The sequence below is a fragment of the Rhinolophus sinicus genome, linkage group LG03 (genome assembly GCF_036562045.2).
Source record: "Rhinolophus sinicus isolate RSC01 linkage group LG03, ASM3656204v1, whole genome shotgun sequence".
Classification (NCBI taxonomy): Eukaryota; Metazoa; Chordata; class Mammalia; order Chiroptera; family Rhinolophidae; genus Rhinolophus; species Rhinolophus sinicus.
Window position 1 is genome coordinate 62406276 of NC_133753.1, and position 17179 is coordinate 62423454.

At 45.0% G+C, this 17179-nt stretch overlaps 2 protein-coding genes across 6 annotated transcripts in view; one reads left to right on the forward strand and one right to left on the reverse strand.

The window, feature by feature from the left end:
* TP53BP1 (tumor protein p53 binding protein 1) overlaps positions 1-12246 on the forward strand; it is an 85188-nt gene extending 72942 nt beyond the window's left edge. For all 4 annotated transcript variants that reach the window (XM_019725347.2, XM_019725346.2, XM_019725345.2 and 1 more), the window contains 8 exons: positions 66-496; positions 3078-3269; positions 3816-4031; positions 6159-6374; positions 9847-9941; positions 10665-10864; positions 11383-11528; positions 11897-12246. In XM_019725347.2, the coding sequence (XP_019580906.2) occupies positions 66-496; positions 3078-3269; positions 3816-4031; positions 6159-6374; positions 9847-9941; positions 10665-10864; positions 11383-11528; positions 11897-12084 (1684 nt within the window). In that variant the 3' untranslated portion in view covers positions 12085-12246. The remainder of the gene's footprint in view (positions 1-65; positions 497-3077; positions 3270-3815; positions 4032-6158; positions 6375-9846; positions 9942-10664; positions 10865-11382; positions 11529-11896) is intronic.
* A 705-nt stretch (positions 12247-12951) lies between these two features.
* TUBGCP4 (tubulin gamma complex component 4) overlaps positions 12952-17179 on the reverse strand; it is a 31932-nt gene continuing 27704 nt past the window's right edge. Inside the window, exons 15-18 of one of the 2 annotated variants that reach the window (XM_019725372.2) lie at positions 16900-17034; positions 15429-15545; positions 14673-14812; positions 12952-14037 (exon numbers count right to left, since the gene is read on the reverse strand). In XM_019725372.2, the coding sequence (XP_019580931.1) occupies positions 14025-14037; positions 14673-14812; positions 15429-15545; positions 16900-17034 (405 nt within the window). In that variant the 3' untranslated portion in view covers positions 12952-14024. Of the gene's footprint in view, positions 14038-14475; positions 14813-15428; positions 15546-16899; positions 17035-17179 lie in introns of those variants that run through there. The other variant, XM_019725371.2, reaches the window with a different exon arrangement.

Genomic DNA, 17179 nt, shown 5'->3' on the forward strand with positions numbered 1-17179 from the left:
TTGCAGGTTAAGTATTGCGCTCTCCTTATTCTTACTGCCTTCTCCTGTTTCTTATCTCTCTTTAGAGAAACAGCTGTGCCTGGCCCCTTGGGCATAGAGGACATCTCACCTAGCATGTCACCAGACGATAAATCCTTCACCCGTATTGTGCCCCGAATGCCAGAAGCCACCAGACGAGCAGACATGGGTGCTGGTGCTTTGCATCGAAGTGACTCTCCAGAGATTCCTTTCCAGGCTGCTGCAGGCCCTTCTGATGGCTTAGATGCCTCCTCTCCAGGGAACAGCTTTGTAGGGCTCCGTGTTGTAGCCAAGTGGTCATCCAATGGCTATTTTTACTCTGGGAAAATCACACGAGATGTTGGAGCTGGGAAGTATAAGTTGCTCTTTGATGATGGGTACGAGTGTGATGTGTTGGGCAAAGACATTCTGCTGTGTGACCCCATCCCGCTGGACACGGAAGTGACAGCCCTCTCGGAGGATGAGTATTTCAGTGCAGGTAATAGAAGCAGCAGTCTGCAGAGATTTACTGTGGCCTGGTGCAGTCCTCTCTTCTGTCTGAAATTCCGTTCCTGCAACACTGGTTATTTTCACCATTGGCTTTTTTCTTCTTTTTGCTTGTTTATTTCTGAATAAACTTGTTATTTTGAAATCATTCTATGTTTATAGAAAATTTGCCAAGTACAGGGTACTGATAGTAGAGCGAGTTCCCATATGTCCCTCACCCAGCTTTCCATCGTTCACTGTTGTTAACGCCTTGCATTAGCACGGTACATTTGTTAGAACTAAGAAATCAACCTTGGCTCATCACTGTTAACTAAATTCCAGGTTTCATTTGGATCTCGCCAGCTTGTCCATGTCTTTTTCTGTTCCAGGATCCAATCCCGGATTCTCACATTGCATTTAATCCTCATGTGCCCTTTGATCGCCTCTCATCTGTGACAGTTTCTGAATCTTTCCTTGTTTTTCATGACCTTGACAGTTTTTGAGGAGTACTGGTCAGGTGTTTTGTAGAATGTCCTTCAGTTTGGGTTTGTCTGATGTTTTCTCCTGATTAGATTGGAGTTACGGGATTTTGAAAAGAATGCTGCAGAAGCGCAGTGCCCTTCTCATGTATGTGACATCCCCAGGGTGTCACTTGGGTGAGGTTTTGTTGGCCAGGTTTCTCCCTTGCAAAGTTAGTGTCTTTCCCTTAACTTTCTCTGTTCTTTCACCACTGGCTTTTAAACTTCCTGCCTTGACGGGAACGGAGTGAGTGTGGCAGATACAGTGAGATGTTTTTGCTTAGGAGGAAGTTGGTAGTGCTGTGTGTGTGTGTGTGTGTGTGTGTGTGTGTGTGTGTGTGCGCGCGCGCGCGCCTGCGCACCCACCACGTACCCTCCGGTTTGAAAACTTGGGTGGTTTTTTTCCCCAAGTGGCCAGTTCCCTGTACTAGTTAGTGATGGTGAGGGATTTGTGTTATGACTGTTTTATGTGTCAGTTCTTTGAATACGTTGCCTTTTTTTTGTGTGAACTAATTTGGAGATACATGCTTGTATTGAATTCGTCATTTAAAATCATCCATTGAGGATTTTTCTAAACATGGAATGGGATATAATGGGCAAAAATGCCTCTCTATTGAAGTCTCTCCAGACTTGTGATTTGGACTCCTGAGTAGTTGCTATTTGCCCCTTTATTTTACTATTAAGTGGGCCACTTCACCTTTAGGTCTGGATAACACTTAGCTCTATGTGACATCAGTTAGTGGCACATGGATTGAGGTCTTTTATGACCCATGACTTGCATAGTTTATATCAAAAGCATTCGTTCTTCTTTCAGGTGTAAAGCCGCTCTTGAAAGTCCGCATTTGGCCCTCAGCTCAGAGAGACAATTCTGTATCCAGAGTGAGTTATGGCATCAAGGGGTGGGCGTTCTGTGTGTCACGTGCTGAGGCTGTGCACTGGTGGCAGCATTACACAGCTTCCAGTTTGATAGCTCTTCATGGGTGTCAAGTACGTTGTTGGCCGTGGGCTTCTGTGCTTTCGAGGGGTCTTTGTGATTTAGTTTGGTGATAGAGGTGTAAGCCAGGAAATGAAGAAGCAGGGGAAGGAGTGATTCTGTGGGCGGGTAAGGAGAGAACCAAGGCCTGCTTTCTCCTCTGCATTTTTTTTCTTGGTGTCTTAGTTTCTGGGTTTCTTTCAGCCCTTCATTCAGGCGTAGGCTAATGGGAGAGAAAAAATGGAACCTTCTGTTTATAGGAATGAAAAAGTGTTTATATTAATGCCTTGGATTTATATATGTGTTGTGTTCATATATAGGTGTGTGTGTGTGTGTGTGTGTGTGTGTAAATTGTTTATTGATTGACAGAGGGAAAGGAGTGTTATCTTTTTCACAGGATTGCAAATGGGTCTTGCCCCAAATCACACAGCTTGGTGGTAGCAGAATTAGGCCTAGATGCAGGTCCCCTCAATTCTAGCCCAGTTCTCTTGATATTCCACATTGTGTTTCTTCTAACCTAACGGCCTTACGTTTATGTTCTGTATCAGAGCAAGAGCAGGGAAGTAGGTAATAGGGAGGGACCATTGGGCAGGAGAGGCAGGATTTATTTTTTTTCCTTTCTTTGCTCTATATTTTGATTTTGCTGTGCAGACATAAACACACAGACACATGCTTTCTCTTATAATGATGTCGTCTTTCACCTACAACTTAAGAATTATCACTCAGTCTCCAAAGAAACCAAGAATTAGTTAAGTTACAATGGAATCATTAAGAAACCAATGGCATTAAGAAAATGCCATTTCACTTTAAGAATCATTTGAACTACCTACAATCCATAAAGGTTAGCTTTAGGAAGCTTTATTTTATGACTAAAGGGCTCCTTCTGCTGAGAAACTTTCCATGTCCCAGTGTCTGAGTAGCAGCTGCATATACTGTAAGTGGTGGTGGTGTGTGGGATTGATTGCTGGGATTTTATTAAAATCCTAACTTCAGCCCACCGTTGGCTCTCCTCGTTCCCTGACTTAGTCTGCCCTGCAGAGCCTTTGTGAGTGGATGCTAGACAGCCTAAGACAAGGAGCTGCTTTTATGTTTTTTCCACCCAGGAGTGGTGAAAGGGCATAGGAAGGAGTCTGGAGAGCTGTACTACAGCATTGAAAAAGAAGGCCAAAGGAAGTGGTATAAGCGAATGGCTGTCATCCTGTCCCTGGAGCAGGGAAACAGACTGAGAGAGCAGTATGGCCTTGGCCCGTATGAGGCAGTCACGCCGCTCACCAAGGCAGCAGATATCAGCTTAGGTAAGTAAGACCTCTGCTTCCTGAGCAGCTGCCTCTGGGCCCCTGCCCTGCTTGTGGCGGGAGCAGTGGTTTCTAGACCAATGAGTAATGCTTCCTTAAATCTCACTATTCCTATGTGGGTTATGAGATGATAACGAGCTGTCATTTTCTGGAGTTGCTGCCTATCTTTATTTCCCTCCCAGACCCAATAGTAAGTCCTCAGATTTTTCTGGCCTCCCAAGTTCTATAGGGGAATAAACACATTTCAGTCATGGCAGAGACTGAAATAGAAAACACGGTGGCCTTAAGAGGCTTCCTTGGGTGGTGAACACACAATGGGATTTTCAGATGATGTAATACAGAATTGTACACCTGAAATCTATGTAATTTTACTAACAATTGTCACCCCAATAAATTTAAAAAAAAAGAAAGAAAGAAAAAGGCTTCCTGCCCCCATGGGAGGTTGAGGAAAGGTTGTGGTGGGATATAAATCATGTTGTGCCCAGCTTCTTGGAGTTCAGGGCCTTAGATCACAGGAGTTGACCAGCCTTTGGCTTGTCCTGTCAGACAATTTGGTGGAAGGGAAGCGGAAGCGGCGCAGTAACATCAGCTCTCCGGCCACCACCACTGCCTCCAGCAGCAGCAGTACAACCCCTGCCCGGAAGGTCACAGAAAGCTCTCGTGCTTCCACGGGAGTTCTCTCAGGCAAAAGAAAACTTATCTCTTCTGAAGAGGAGCGGTCCCCTGCTAAGAGAGGCCGGAAGTCTGCCACTGTGAAACCTGGTGAGTGCTCCCTTTTGCCTCATTCTCCCTCAGACCCTGGCGGGACGCAAGGTCAGCTCCTAGAGAGATGGCGCCTGATACAAGGCAATGGCCCGTCTGTCCTGGCTACAGAGTTGGGGGCCCGTACAAGCCCACAGGTGGTACTCAGACAGCTTTCTGCGTCCCCGTCCTCATCCCCCAGCAGAGTGCAGTGGGGGGAGATAGGAGGCCAGGTCTTCAGTGGAATCATTCATTGACTTCTGTGTAGGTTCTAGGAGGGAAAGGATAGAAGTACTGAATTTTACGCAGATTGAAAATAGGTGAAATTTGTCTTAGATCTCTTCCTTTCCCTAGCACCATCTTCTACCTCTACGAGCTCTGCTCCCCTCTCTCCTGTGCCCAGGGCTTTCTGAAACTTCCTATGGAAAGCTAGAGCCTCAGCCTGCATCTCCCCTCTCCTCACTTCTCCCAAACAACCCTGTTCCAGGCTCCCGTGCTTCTCAGTCAGAGTTCAATCCATCTATTGGTTACTGGGTCTCTACTGTGACCCCAGCCACTGTGCGATCTGGGGATGCAGAGGTCTGCCTGAAGAAGCACTCGGAGTCTGGCAAACTGAGGAACTTCGTGACTTGTTACGTTGTCCTGGCACTTGCTCCTCCTGTGTCCTGTGTGTCATTTCTGTATCTCCTCTGCTGTGTTGCAGGGTATGTGAGGCACGCAACTTGGCGCTTCATACATATGACCTCATATAATCCCTATGAGGTACAGGCGCTGGAATTTTTTTTTTTTAAGATTTTTTTATTGGGGAGGGGGAACAGGACTTTATTGGGGAACAGTGTGTACTTCCAGGCCTATTTTCCAAGTCAAGTTGTTGTCCTTTCAATCTTAGTTGTGGAGGGTGCCGTTCAGCTTCAAGTTGTTGTCCTTTCAGTCTTAGTTGTGGAGGATGCAGCTCAGCTCCAGGTCCAGTTGCCGTTTTCTAGTTGCAGGGGGCACAGCCCACCATCCCTTGCGGGAGTCGAACCGGCAACCTTGTGGTTGAGAGGATGCGCTCCAACCAACTGAGCCATCTGGGAGCTCAGTGGCAGCTCAGCTCAAGGTGCCGTGTTCAATCTTAGTTGCAGAGGGGGGAGCCCACCATCCCTTGTGGGACTCGAGGAATTGAACTGGCAGCCTTGTGGTTGAGAGCCCACTGGCCCATGTGGGAATTGAACCAGCAGCCTTCGGAGTTAGGAGCACTGAGCTCCAACCGCCTGAGGCACCGGGCCGGCCCCTGGAATTCATTTTCTAGTTAACGAATCTGAGGTACAGAAACGTTGGCTAACTTTCCCCAGGTGACACAGTAATCCTCAATTCAAACGCAGGCAGTCTGACTGTGAAGTCCATGCTTATATATACTGCATCACACGTTCTCTTGCTGCTGGTTTTATTGTAGGGAGGCATGACCTGTCTGTCATCTTAGCCTCCTAATGAGTCTACGATTCAGCTTCTCCAAGTCAGGTATTTGTTCTCCTCTCAAGGACTTACTGGGTGCACTCCTAACACGGGTGTTCTGGAAATCCTGGACAGGCGGGTTCACTTCCCTACCCCCAGGTGCTGGGAACTGGACAGTTGAAGCAGGCTCTTTGGATGTGGCTCCATCAACATGTAGAAACATTTTTATTACCAAGCATTTTATGTACCATTCTGGTGAAGGTCAGGCATAGGGTGGGTTTATATGTTGGGGAACATTGCTTGGTAATAAAAAAGTGGGGTTTGGTTTGGTTTTGTTTTTTAAGGCTGCTTCAAAGTATCACATATCCTGGGGGGAGATCAGAGCACTGGGCAGAGAAAGTGGGCTGAAGGCTTCCAGTAGTTTCACTCATACCTAATCTTTGTATTAGAACAGCCTCTTTCTTCAGATGACCTCAGAAATATTTGGTTTGACTATATAAAAGCAATATTAGTTGATTTTCATTTATAAAACCAGTGTATATACATTATGATGACTTTGTAAAATTTAAATATATAAAATTTCTGTAAGTTTTGTCGTAGGTTTTTGGCCACAGGAATGGTCTTTGGTGAAAAGTACATCAGGACATTGCCTGCCCGTCCTGATGCCCAGGCAATGGTGTGGATCCATCTAGTAACTGCCTCTGTCCTTCCCAGGTACGGCGGGGGCAGGAGAGTTTGTGAGCCCCTGTGAGAGTGGAGACAATGTGGGTGAACCCGCCGCCTTGGAAGAACAGAGAGGGCCTTTGCCCCTCAACAAGACCTTGTTTCTTGGCTATGCCTTTCTCCTCACCATGGCCACAACCAGTGACAAGATGGTCAGCCGCTCCAAACTGCCCGATGGCCCTTCCGGAAGCAGTGAGGAAGAGGAGGGTAAGGCCCTAGGGGGCCTGGAGGCTTTGACATGTGCATTTCCTTCCTTTCTGTTTATTTTATGAGCCTAGTGGCCCCCCAGCCATCTGGAGAGGAGGAGGCAAGACAAAGGGCAACTGGGATCTTGGTCTGGGAAAATTGACATCACCCTGCCTCGTTGGTTTATAGACTGTTTTCACAGTGTTTCTCTCAGTGAGTGGTTTCTTAAAACAGTCCTGTGAGGCCGATGAGCGATAGATCTTACGTGCTTTACAGATGAGGAAACAAGCTTGGAGACGTTAAATAATTGCTTTTTGTCCATGATAATGGCAGACTTGGGACGAGAACCCAGTGTTCATTTTACCCTCCTACAATCATCCAAGTCAGTCAGGTTTCTGAACGCCCTGCCATCTTTCCCATTGGGGTTCTATGGGCAACTGCCAGAGAAAACCCGTGGGGGGGGGGGACTTCATTCTCTTGAGGTCTATGTGTAAGACTGGCAATATGGGGTGCCCAGGGCCCCGGGGTGATTTCAGAGAAATAGCTTCTAGGCCTTTTCAACTCTTAAACCTCCCTTCAACCTTAAACTAAATCTATATATTGTATTTCTGTGTTGTCTGTTAGGGTTTGAGTGAAGGTTGTGGTGGGGAGAGGTAAAAATTATTTCGGCTGTCTAAAGTGTGTGATCTAGGAGAGACATTGGACAGACACAAATGTATACACTAAGTGCCTGACAGCAGTATCCAAATGTGTCTGTAAAGGCGAGAAGTCCAAAGGGAATGATGTTTTCTACAAGTGTAAGTTCTGGCTAATGCTGAGTCTTGCAAGAAGGAATTGAATTAGGGAACATAGTTATTATAAAATGGCACCACTGCAGATTCGTAATGGTTGCTATTTCATGTGTGTGGATGAGTCTATTCTAATTAACCAAACTACCTCTTACCACCTGTGCCACGTGGGGATCTGTATAGGGACATGGGAAGATGGCCTGGGAGTTGCAGTTAAGGTTTATGTTCTCTGTTAGGTGCACAAACAACAGTCAGCAGTATAGGTGCTCTAGGGTTTGGGAGCAGGTGTGGCCTGTGTGGGGTTCAAGGTTAAGTGTACATGCACCAAGCCTAGTTTGTCAGAGAGAATTCAGATAGGTACAATGGGACATAAGGTGTGAGGCGTTTCCTTGTTACAAGTAATTGGAAGTCCCTTGAGGATTCTGCGAAGAGGTGTGTCACGGCATCAAAACAGTGTTCGTGGTCCTGCTTTATACCACTATTGCTTTCACAATATTGCTGGACTCTAGTCTCTGTTCTCCAACATACCCTTAACCCTTTGCTAGACCAGAACTTCACAAGGCAGCTTTATTGGTTGGCATAGCATGGCCAAGAAAGGCGGCTTTGGTATGAAATGCAGACTGTCCAGGTTCTTAAAAAAAAATCTGTGAGCCTGTGTGAGATCTTACAAACTGGACTCATAAAAATTCCCTTCATCCCCCCTTGCTGATACAGCAAATGTTTTTAATCCCATCCTGTAACCATGAGTGAGGGGAGGTAGGCCTTGTCTAAAGGAGGAGGAATTTGGACAACTTTTTATAGGGGTCTCCAGGTTTCTTGTGGAAAATACGGTTATGGTGCATATGTGTGCTCTGTCGCTTCTTCATCCTTGGGCACTGCCCCAACGGTACCGAACCCCGGATGGCTTTGGTGTATGAGAATGTTAGAGGTCCCTCAATCTCAAGCAGCCTAGAAATGTGTGTACTAAAACAATTCTCTACAGAGTTAGTTTTCAAGGAACTATGTGGTACGTCTTGCAGATAAATGGTAATCTCTTAGATGGCAGAAACTTAGTAAAATATTTTAATTCAGTGTATGAGACATGTATTGAGTGGAAAATATTGCACCAACTCTTGTTAGGTGGCACACTGTCGGGGACCCATCAGCCACAGGGATTGACTCTAGAGTTGGGTTTATTTAGTACTTTTATCCTTGATTTAAATGATGGAATTAAAAATCCATTCATTTTTGCTTTTGGGGGTGCATAAGTCAAAAGCAAATTATTATAATTGAGAAAAATTAGAGAAATGGACTGTCTAGGCCTAGGTAATATTTGATCACACGAATGCAAGGAAATATAAATGGGGATTAAAATCTAAATATGTCAGGGCTAGCACAGTCCTGGATAAGCAGACAAAAATGTAAAGAACCGCGAGGGGCCTCGGCCAGGTCTCAGCAGTAGAGTGCTGGCATCAACAATTGGGACATATATTGAGATGGGTCCAAAGGCTGCAGTGACAAAACTGAGAAATAGGCCTGCTGTAGTCTGAGTGTCTTATAACCATTTAGAGTTTCCAGTTTAAGAAGAATGTTGAGAATGCTGAATCAAGAAAAGAGCGATAAAAGTGAATGGGCTGGCAATGAGACCTGCCCAGAGCAAGGTCCAGAGGCCTGAGTTTGGGGCATCAACACTGCTTGAGCAGCTCCACTTGGCAGGGAGGGCACCAAAGGCGGGGAACCCTTTCTGCGAGGGGCCTGCTCTACCAAGGTGTACCACAGGGTATGAGGGGGAAAGGGCGTGGGCCTGGCACTGAACTTTTATGCATGTGATTGGGTTTTTCATTTGTGATCAATTAATTAACATTAATTTCTCAGAACTCCTATGTAACCCAAATGTCTAATGTCTTGCATATTTCCCCTTTTTTTAATGTGTTGTTTATATTTGAGAGGAGCAGATGACAAGAAAACAAGCTCAAATGAGATATTTGGTCAAAAGAAGCAATTTCTAATTGCCTAGGGTCATTACAGCTTCAGCCTCATCTCATTACTTCTCTTTCACCCTCGAGACTGTAGAGCAGTCCTTGGTGTTCAGTGTCCTGAGGTACAAGATCATCAAAGGTAGATAGTTTTCAGTAAGAAGGTTGAAAGGATTTTCTGGCTAATCTTCGCTTAGTTAAATTTAAAAAACCCTATTTTCTTTGAGCTTTCTGGTTTATCAAAGTTTTAGTGTATAGGGGGTAAAAATGCTGATGAAAGGAGAATTTGACAGCTCTGTTAAGTGCTAAACAGCTATTATTCATCTTCACAGAATTAGTGGAAATGGGCTTAGTTCGCAGGAGAGATTTAAGGTAGACATAAGGAAGAACTTCCAGATGGTAAGGGCTCCCCAAATTGGAATACATCACTATGGGAAGTGCTGGTGTGTTCATCCCTGTGGATAGTCCAGTGAAGTCAGTCTTAGTGAAGAAATGTTTGTTTTTAGGTCTAGGACCTACCTCCATTTCTCATTTCCCTACCCCTCTTGCTGGTTTCCCCTTTTGGCAGCACTTTATAGGCCTCAAGACAGATCACTTTCTGATCCATTAGTGCCCTTGACCTGTCTTTGGGATGCAGTGCTTTGGAGATAGCTGGGGAGTGGGAAGGGAGCAGGTAAGAAGCAGGCATAAAGTATCAAATAAGGTACCAACTAGTAGTAATTATTGTTGGTTATCTGTTTCTTGATATAGAATTTTTAGAAATTCCTCCTTTCAACAAGCAGTATACAGAGTCCCAGCTTCGAGCAGGAGCTGGCTACATTCTCGAAGACTTCAATGAAGCTCAGGTGAGAAGTGTCTTTATGTGGCTTCCCAAAGGGTCCGTGATGAAGAGTCCACTTGGCTGTACTGAGAAAAGGCCCGAGAGGGACAGTGGCTAGAGATTTCAGGAACTGGGAAACTGCCAAAAGGTTATTGCATGAAATAGAATTTTTACAGTGTACAAGGAAGAAAAGTTAGAGCCTTGAGTTAGTTAATGGCTGTGGTTCTGTTGCTGGGATGAAAGCAGATTAAAAATATGTGTTTAATAGAAATCCCTATTACAGTGTTGTTGATTCTGTGTCTGAAATGCAGAATACATGGAGTTTGGTTGTCCCTTGAGGATTTAGGCCCCTAGGAAGCCCCCAGGGAGAGTATCTAGGGAAGCCACTTGGGCCTTTCAGTGAGAAAAGGGCCCCATCAAGTTTGGATAGTACAGTTGACCTGTAAATAACATGGGGGTTAGGGTGCTGACATCTCATGCAGTTGAAAATCTGCATATAACCAGCCAGCCCGCCCATAAACTGGATTCCCAACCACGGAGTTGACTCTTGAACAACACGGTTTGAACTACGTGGGTCAGTTAAAAAAATCAATGTATAAGTGGACCCATGCAATTCAAATCCATGTTGTTCAAGGGTCAGCTGTATTTGGAAGTGTTCAGATCTGTTCTCTATGACCCATTAGGGCTGCTATTTAGGGGCTTTCCATAGACGTCACCAGGCCCACAGCTTCTGTTCCTTTTCTTCCAGTGTAACACGGCCTACCAGTGTCTCCTGATTGCAGATCAGCATTGTCGAACCCGGAAATACTTCCTGTGCCTTGCCAGTGGGATCCCTTGTGTGTCTCATGTCTGGGTCCATGACAGTTGCCATGCCAACCAGCTCCAGAATTACCGCAATTATCTGTTGCCAGCTGGGTATAGCCTTGAAGAGCAAAGAATCCTGGATTGGTGAGTACTTAAGAGCCAAGCCCATCTAGAACGGTAGGAAGGAAGACAGGAAGCTTTTGAAAGGGGAGAATCTAGGTGAGAGTCAGTATTTCTAAAAATGAATGACTGTATGATACACAAATTATAGAACTTGAATGGGTTTGAGATTATTTTAGTAGTTCACCTAGTTTATTTCCCTAGGTTACACTGGTTAAGAGACCTTTTGAAAATGAACATTTTCACATAGGTTGAATATTCTCAACCTGCATGGCTAGGGGACTAAGTTTTAAGGAAGGAATTTAAAAATACAGGCTCAGGAGCATTATTTGGCTCATTCTCGGCCCCAAAACAAGCGTGGAAATCAGAAGGGGTGTTTTAGGTCACACATCATTCACAGAAAAAGGGGCAGGGGGTGGAGCAGGGCTTTTGAAAGCATTCAGATGTACTGGGTCCCTTGGTAGAAGGGCTGTTGTTGGATATTACTGTCATGCTAAGGTCCCTTCCAATCCCAAGGTGCTGTCTCTCTGACTCCTTCATAGGCAACCCCGTGAAAACCCTTTCCAGAACCTGAAGGTACTCTTGGTATCAGACCAACAGCAGAACTTCCTGGAGCTCTGGTCTGAGATCCTCATGACTGGGGGGGCAGCCTCCGTGAAGCAGCACCATTCAAGTGCCCATAACAAAGGTACCTGCAAAGTGTGTGTGTTATTGCTCCTTAAACCCACAGCTGTTAGGCTTGTGGTCTATGTCTTAGTCCTGGTTATAGGTTAAGTTATCCATCTTTCTAAGAGAAGTACCACCTTTAAGAGGTAGCCAACATGAGTGAAGCGCTGGGCTGCGTATGCTTCTGCTGGTGTATTTGCTAAAAACACTTCTACAAGGCAGCATTTCGTGACTTCTCACATCTGGTTGTGATCAGCAGTGCTGTGTCTGACATGAAGGGCTTTAGGCTGGGCAGAGTGGGAGGTACTGGCTAGAAGGCACATCTGGCTTTTTAATGGAGGGTTACACTGAGTCTCCTTGCCTCATTCAAACCTTCCCTGCTTCCTGCAGATATTGCTTTAGGGGTGTTTGACGTGGTGGTGACGGACCCCTCGTGCCCCGCCTCGGTGCTGAAGTGTGCCGAAGCATTGCAGCTGCCTGTCGTGTCACAAGAGTGGGTGATCCAGTGCCTCATTGTTGGGGACAGAGTTGGATTCAAGCAGCATCCAAAATATAAACATGATTATATTTCTCACTAAGGATACTTCTTACCCGTTTTATTCCTTGCTGTTGTGGAGATTGTGTTTTAACGAGGTTTTAAATGTGTCCTGTGTGTAACTGGATTCCTTGCATGGATCTTGTATATAGTTTTATTTGCTGGACTTTTATGATAAAATAAATGTTCAATCTCTTTGGTTGTAGTAACTGGGATTTCTTCATCCACTTCTTTGAGCTTAGTCTCAGAACAAGTAGCAAGACAAATATAGTACCTTCTCTGCGGTTTTCAGTAGGCTTGTTCACTAGGAGGACAGCTAGCCAAGGAAAATAACAAGGAGTGAATGTTAGTTTTCTGTGGCATCACTGTCAAAAGATTATCCTGGGCTGTCTAAAATCCAATACTACAAACCTGATTTTACAGTAGGCCCAGATTAAAAGTTGTGCCAAAATTTGAATGAAATTCAGCACAGCTCTAAGTTTCCTGGCAACTGAAAAATAATCTCTTTATAGAGTTGAGCTTACTAAACTGACCTGTGGATACTGTACTCTCAGAGCTAACAGGCAAAGGACCACTTGCTGTGAATGGGCAGTGACTGTAAGCGTGATGGGATGGCTTCGTGCCGGGATTAACAGGAGAAACGCAGTGATGACACGTGGAGGTTAGAGACTCTCGTCCCAGGTACAGAATGTTACTGTTGTTGTCACGGATGCTAGAAGCTGTTCCTCCCCTAACCCACCCTTAGCGTCATCCCTGTTGTTCTCTTTCTTTAGAGCAGGGGTCAATTTTTTTTTCTGCCAAATAGTAAATACTTTAAGCTTTGTGGGCCATTTAGTGTGTCACAACTACTCACCTTTCCCACGATGGCATGAAAGCAACCACAGACAATAGGTAAATGAACAAGAGTGGCTCTGTTCCGGTAAAGCTTTATTTACAAAAACAAGTGGCAGGCAGTGGTTTGCTAACCTCTGCAGTGGAAGGGGTCGTTTTTTAGCTGACAGTTGCAGGAAATAAGGGTGTGTGTAGTATGTGGTATAAGATGTAGGCATGAGGACCAGATCAAATGGCTACAAACTGAGGCCAGATGCTCAAGTCTTTTTTTGTTTGGAGGAGGTTCAATGAATATTTATCTTGGTTCACACTGATACAAACATTACTGATTACCAGTCATAGTTGGGCCAGATTAGGAGAACCTCAACTCCTAGGGCTTTTCTAAATGGGATAATTAGACCTGCAGTTTTCAGTATTTGACAGCTACTAATTTTATTTCAATTTGTTTTCTTAGGGACCTTTCTACTTTGTTAAAAAAAAAACCACACTTTAAATACATTGTTAATAACTAGACTTGCCCTTTCGCCAGTCTGCAATAATTAGAACTTACTGGTAAAATTCTTCAAATTCTGTTTTGAAGACCCTTAAGGATGGGACATTCTCAATTTCAATTTTCTGAAGGAGAAAAGGTCTGTGGGGTGAGGGGAAGCCTACTCTATCTGGTGCCTTTCTTGCTCAGTGGTAACATCCAGCAGTTGATCTATTTATAAATATAATTCCTTTTTCACACGACCTATAAAATATTTAACTTCTGATCTATATTCTGTGTCTCTCGCAGCTTGAACAGTACCTAGGCACATAGTAGGTGCTCAGGTGCTCAGTAAGTGAACTTATCTGCTAAATGTTCTCAATGTACATTTGAGATCTTGCATGGTCCACAGAGGGAGAGCTGATGCTACATGTTCTCTTTTGTGGATGAGTTAAGAACTCCCCTAAGATTGGGTGGGGAGTCAAACCCTTCCTTATGGGAACGAGGGGAAGGACTTGTACCCGTGGATGTTCAATAATTGCTTCTAGGAGAAAAGTCAGAGCCCTCTCAGTCAGTTGCAGACATTCGGTGAGTGGCCAGAGAATCCCGTTTGCTGTGAGTCTTCTGTTCAAGACGGAACGTGGTGGGATAGACTGTTACTTCAGTTTGTGAGCCTGAAAATTTCACATCCCGAAGCTACAGAAGAAAAACAGCTTCATCAAATAGGCTTTCCAAAGATTTTCTTAAAAAAAATATGAATCAGGGCAACCTCTAATCTAGATAATGTCATCCTAAAACTCAAAGTTTCTTTGATTCTTCTGCTATAATCACTTAGGAAAAATCTGCTTGAACACATTTCAGAGAAAGGAGGGAGAACAATAAAGTGCTTTTTTTGAGTGGGACAGACCTCTGAGATAAGCCAACAATCACTGAATCTCTATTAGGTAAAAAAAATGTAGAGTTAGAAGGGGTGGTCCCCCCTTTCAGACATGGAAGCTGCAGCCACGGCTAATTAACGTCACAGCTGGGAACTGAAGCCAAGCCGCTTCCCAGCAGAGCCATCACGCACAACCTAGCCAAGACCCTAAAACCCATCTCAGCCTCAGGAGTTTAGTATTTCAGTAGGATGATTACTTTTACTGGAAAATAATGCATTACAATTATTAAAGATGATCAGACACAGCCCTTTATCTCTCTGAATCTTAGTTTCCTTGTTTATGGTATTTAGACTAGATGATAACTAAAGTTTGCTTCCCGCACTGGAATTCTACAATTCATTTTTAAAAGCCACACACACATAGTCCAATGAGTTCCCCAAAGGTTGTTCGTACCTGCCCAGAGTCCCACCAGCCTGGGTGTAGTATTTGTTATAATCTAGTCGTAACAGTAGTTGAGCCAAGTCTGAGTTGATCTGATGATTCCGAACACTGGACAGAATCTTGAATAGGAGTGAAGACTGTCGGCTAAAGCCCTGCAGAGAGAAGGACTCAAGCTGTCTGTCATCCTCAGACTCATCCCGGGTCCATGTGTGTGGGGAGTGGGGGGGGCAGGTAGGGGGCCTTCCTTGGGAAAAGCCTTGCTCAAAATTTTGCAGCACCACCCGGCCCCACAACATTCCCATTTCTGTGAACTCCTAAAATGACTTCTTGAGTCCATAGAACACAGGACTTCTTATGAACGTCTTCTCGTTCTCAGTAGGAATTTAGCAGCCAATTTCAAACCTGGCGTGTACTGGGTTTGGGGGAAGAATGTGTGGTTTTGTTACAGACAGATAATTATGATTTCTGAAATGCGATAGTTCAAGGAAGTAAGGAGGTTGGCTATGAGACAGTGAGAGCAAAGCCAGTGCATTTTGCTGGACTGAAGAAACTGTTCAGGGCTGAACTATTTTTGAAAGCGGAGGCAGCACATAATTATCTGCTTCAAAATCAACTGATACAACATTTTAAATTTGTATCTTGTTATTTCTGTGTGTATGTACTGGGGAAATGCTTTATTGCCTCAGAGGGAAAGCTCCTGGTTCCCGTGGGCAAAACCACCTCTCTTGTGGACAGGGCTGCCTATTTCCAGCGGCCAGGCCCACTCACCTTCACCAGGATGCTCAGCTGGGCGGCCCCACGTTCATCCAGCGGGCCCAGGTTCTGACTGACTAGCGAGCAGAAGCTGTGACACAGATCTAGGATTTCATTTAGGCAGTGAAACACCTACCCAGGAAATAGAGTTGGCATTAGGAGAGAAGGAAGATCTGTGAAGTTAAAGGTTTGGGAAAATAATCTGAGAGCCAACTTGGGGGCTCTCACGTTCCCACATCTGACCTCAGGAGAGGAATGCCCTATGCAAGTCCTGCCAACCCCTTAAAATGCAACAAGTGTAAAATAAAGCCCTCCCTTCCTGGCAGAGATGCTTTCATTCTTAGTAACCCCTACTCTCGCCACATTAAACTAAACTAGTCCTTGTTTCTTGGCCCCACCGAGTGTGCTCCTGCCTTGAGCTTTGCTTTCAGTGTCGCTCCCTGTGCGGCTGCTCTCCTGCCTCACACCAGGTCCCACTCCCTCAGTGGAGCGCGCCCTTCCTCACGTAGCCTTAGTGCCCCGATCCTTCTGTAGAACCTCTACTGTTCACCTGGCATTTGTTCAGATCACCTGTGTTGTTACTGATCTGTGTATGTGTGTATGTCCTGTTTCTCCAACTAGATTGTGAGCTCCTTAAGGGCAGAGCCATGACTTATACCTCTCTGTATCCCCAGTGCCTTGCATACAGTAAGCACTCAATAAATATTTCGTGATGACCATCTGCTCTGAGATTCTGCTTTTCCCCAAGGATGCACTCACACCATACAGGCTACCTGTCACAGTGGTTCTTGGAGTGGCTTTGATAAAACTCTCCTTTAGTGAAGCAAAAAGAACAGCCCCCCCCCCCCCCCAACCAGAATAAGAGTCTAGTGCGTGTGATGCAGCACAATAGGAATAGCAACCAGCTCACATCAGAGATGAAGTGTAACCATCACAGTAGAAACTACAAGGGATCATTTCAACCTCTGTGTTTTTTATCCTGGAATTGGAATCAGCTTGTGAATTCTGGTGCCTGGATCCTGGGTCCTAGATTTGTTTAAGCTCCCAGGTAATTCCCATGTGGATCCAAGGTTGAGGATAACTTCCCTGAAGGAAACACACTCACACACGGGCACGCACGGGGACACTGCTCCAACTTTCAAACAAGTGGTTGATCCTGACCCAAAAGACTTTTAGAAAAGTAAACTACGCTTTTTGTTGGTCTCTTGATGGTGTCAAAAAAGTCTAAAATTACTTGAAATCCTTCCTTCTGAGCGCATATTTTTTCATCTACAGCTGCTCATCGCATCCTGTATTTCAGAACTCAAAAGATACTTAGGTTCCCTTTTAACATTCTCTTTTAGTTTTGCTTTATAAGTTGTGAAAAATGTTTAAAAATGGAGATGGAACAATTGCTTAATGATAGTTCCCCATCCTGGCAACTCAAAGTGCCCAAGGGAACAGTCAGGCTTGAAGCAGCCTGAGGAAACCAAGCTGTCATACTTACAGGTTTCAACAAGATAAAGGACTGAGCTAGCAAGTTGCTCAGGAAGTGGTCGTGAGCGAGTCGGATGCTTTCAAAGTCTCGGGTGGAATTGATCTGATGAAGCAGCTGTGAGAACTGAGATTCCAGCACATCTACCTGACAGACAGTTACACAAATCATTTTAGCACCTTGCATATTCTAAGCACCTGAGGACATTGCGGTGTCTGACAGAACCACAGAAATTCTCTGTCCCACTCACCTTCCTCCTATCTACTTGCCAGCTGACCAAAGCACCCTTGCG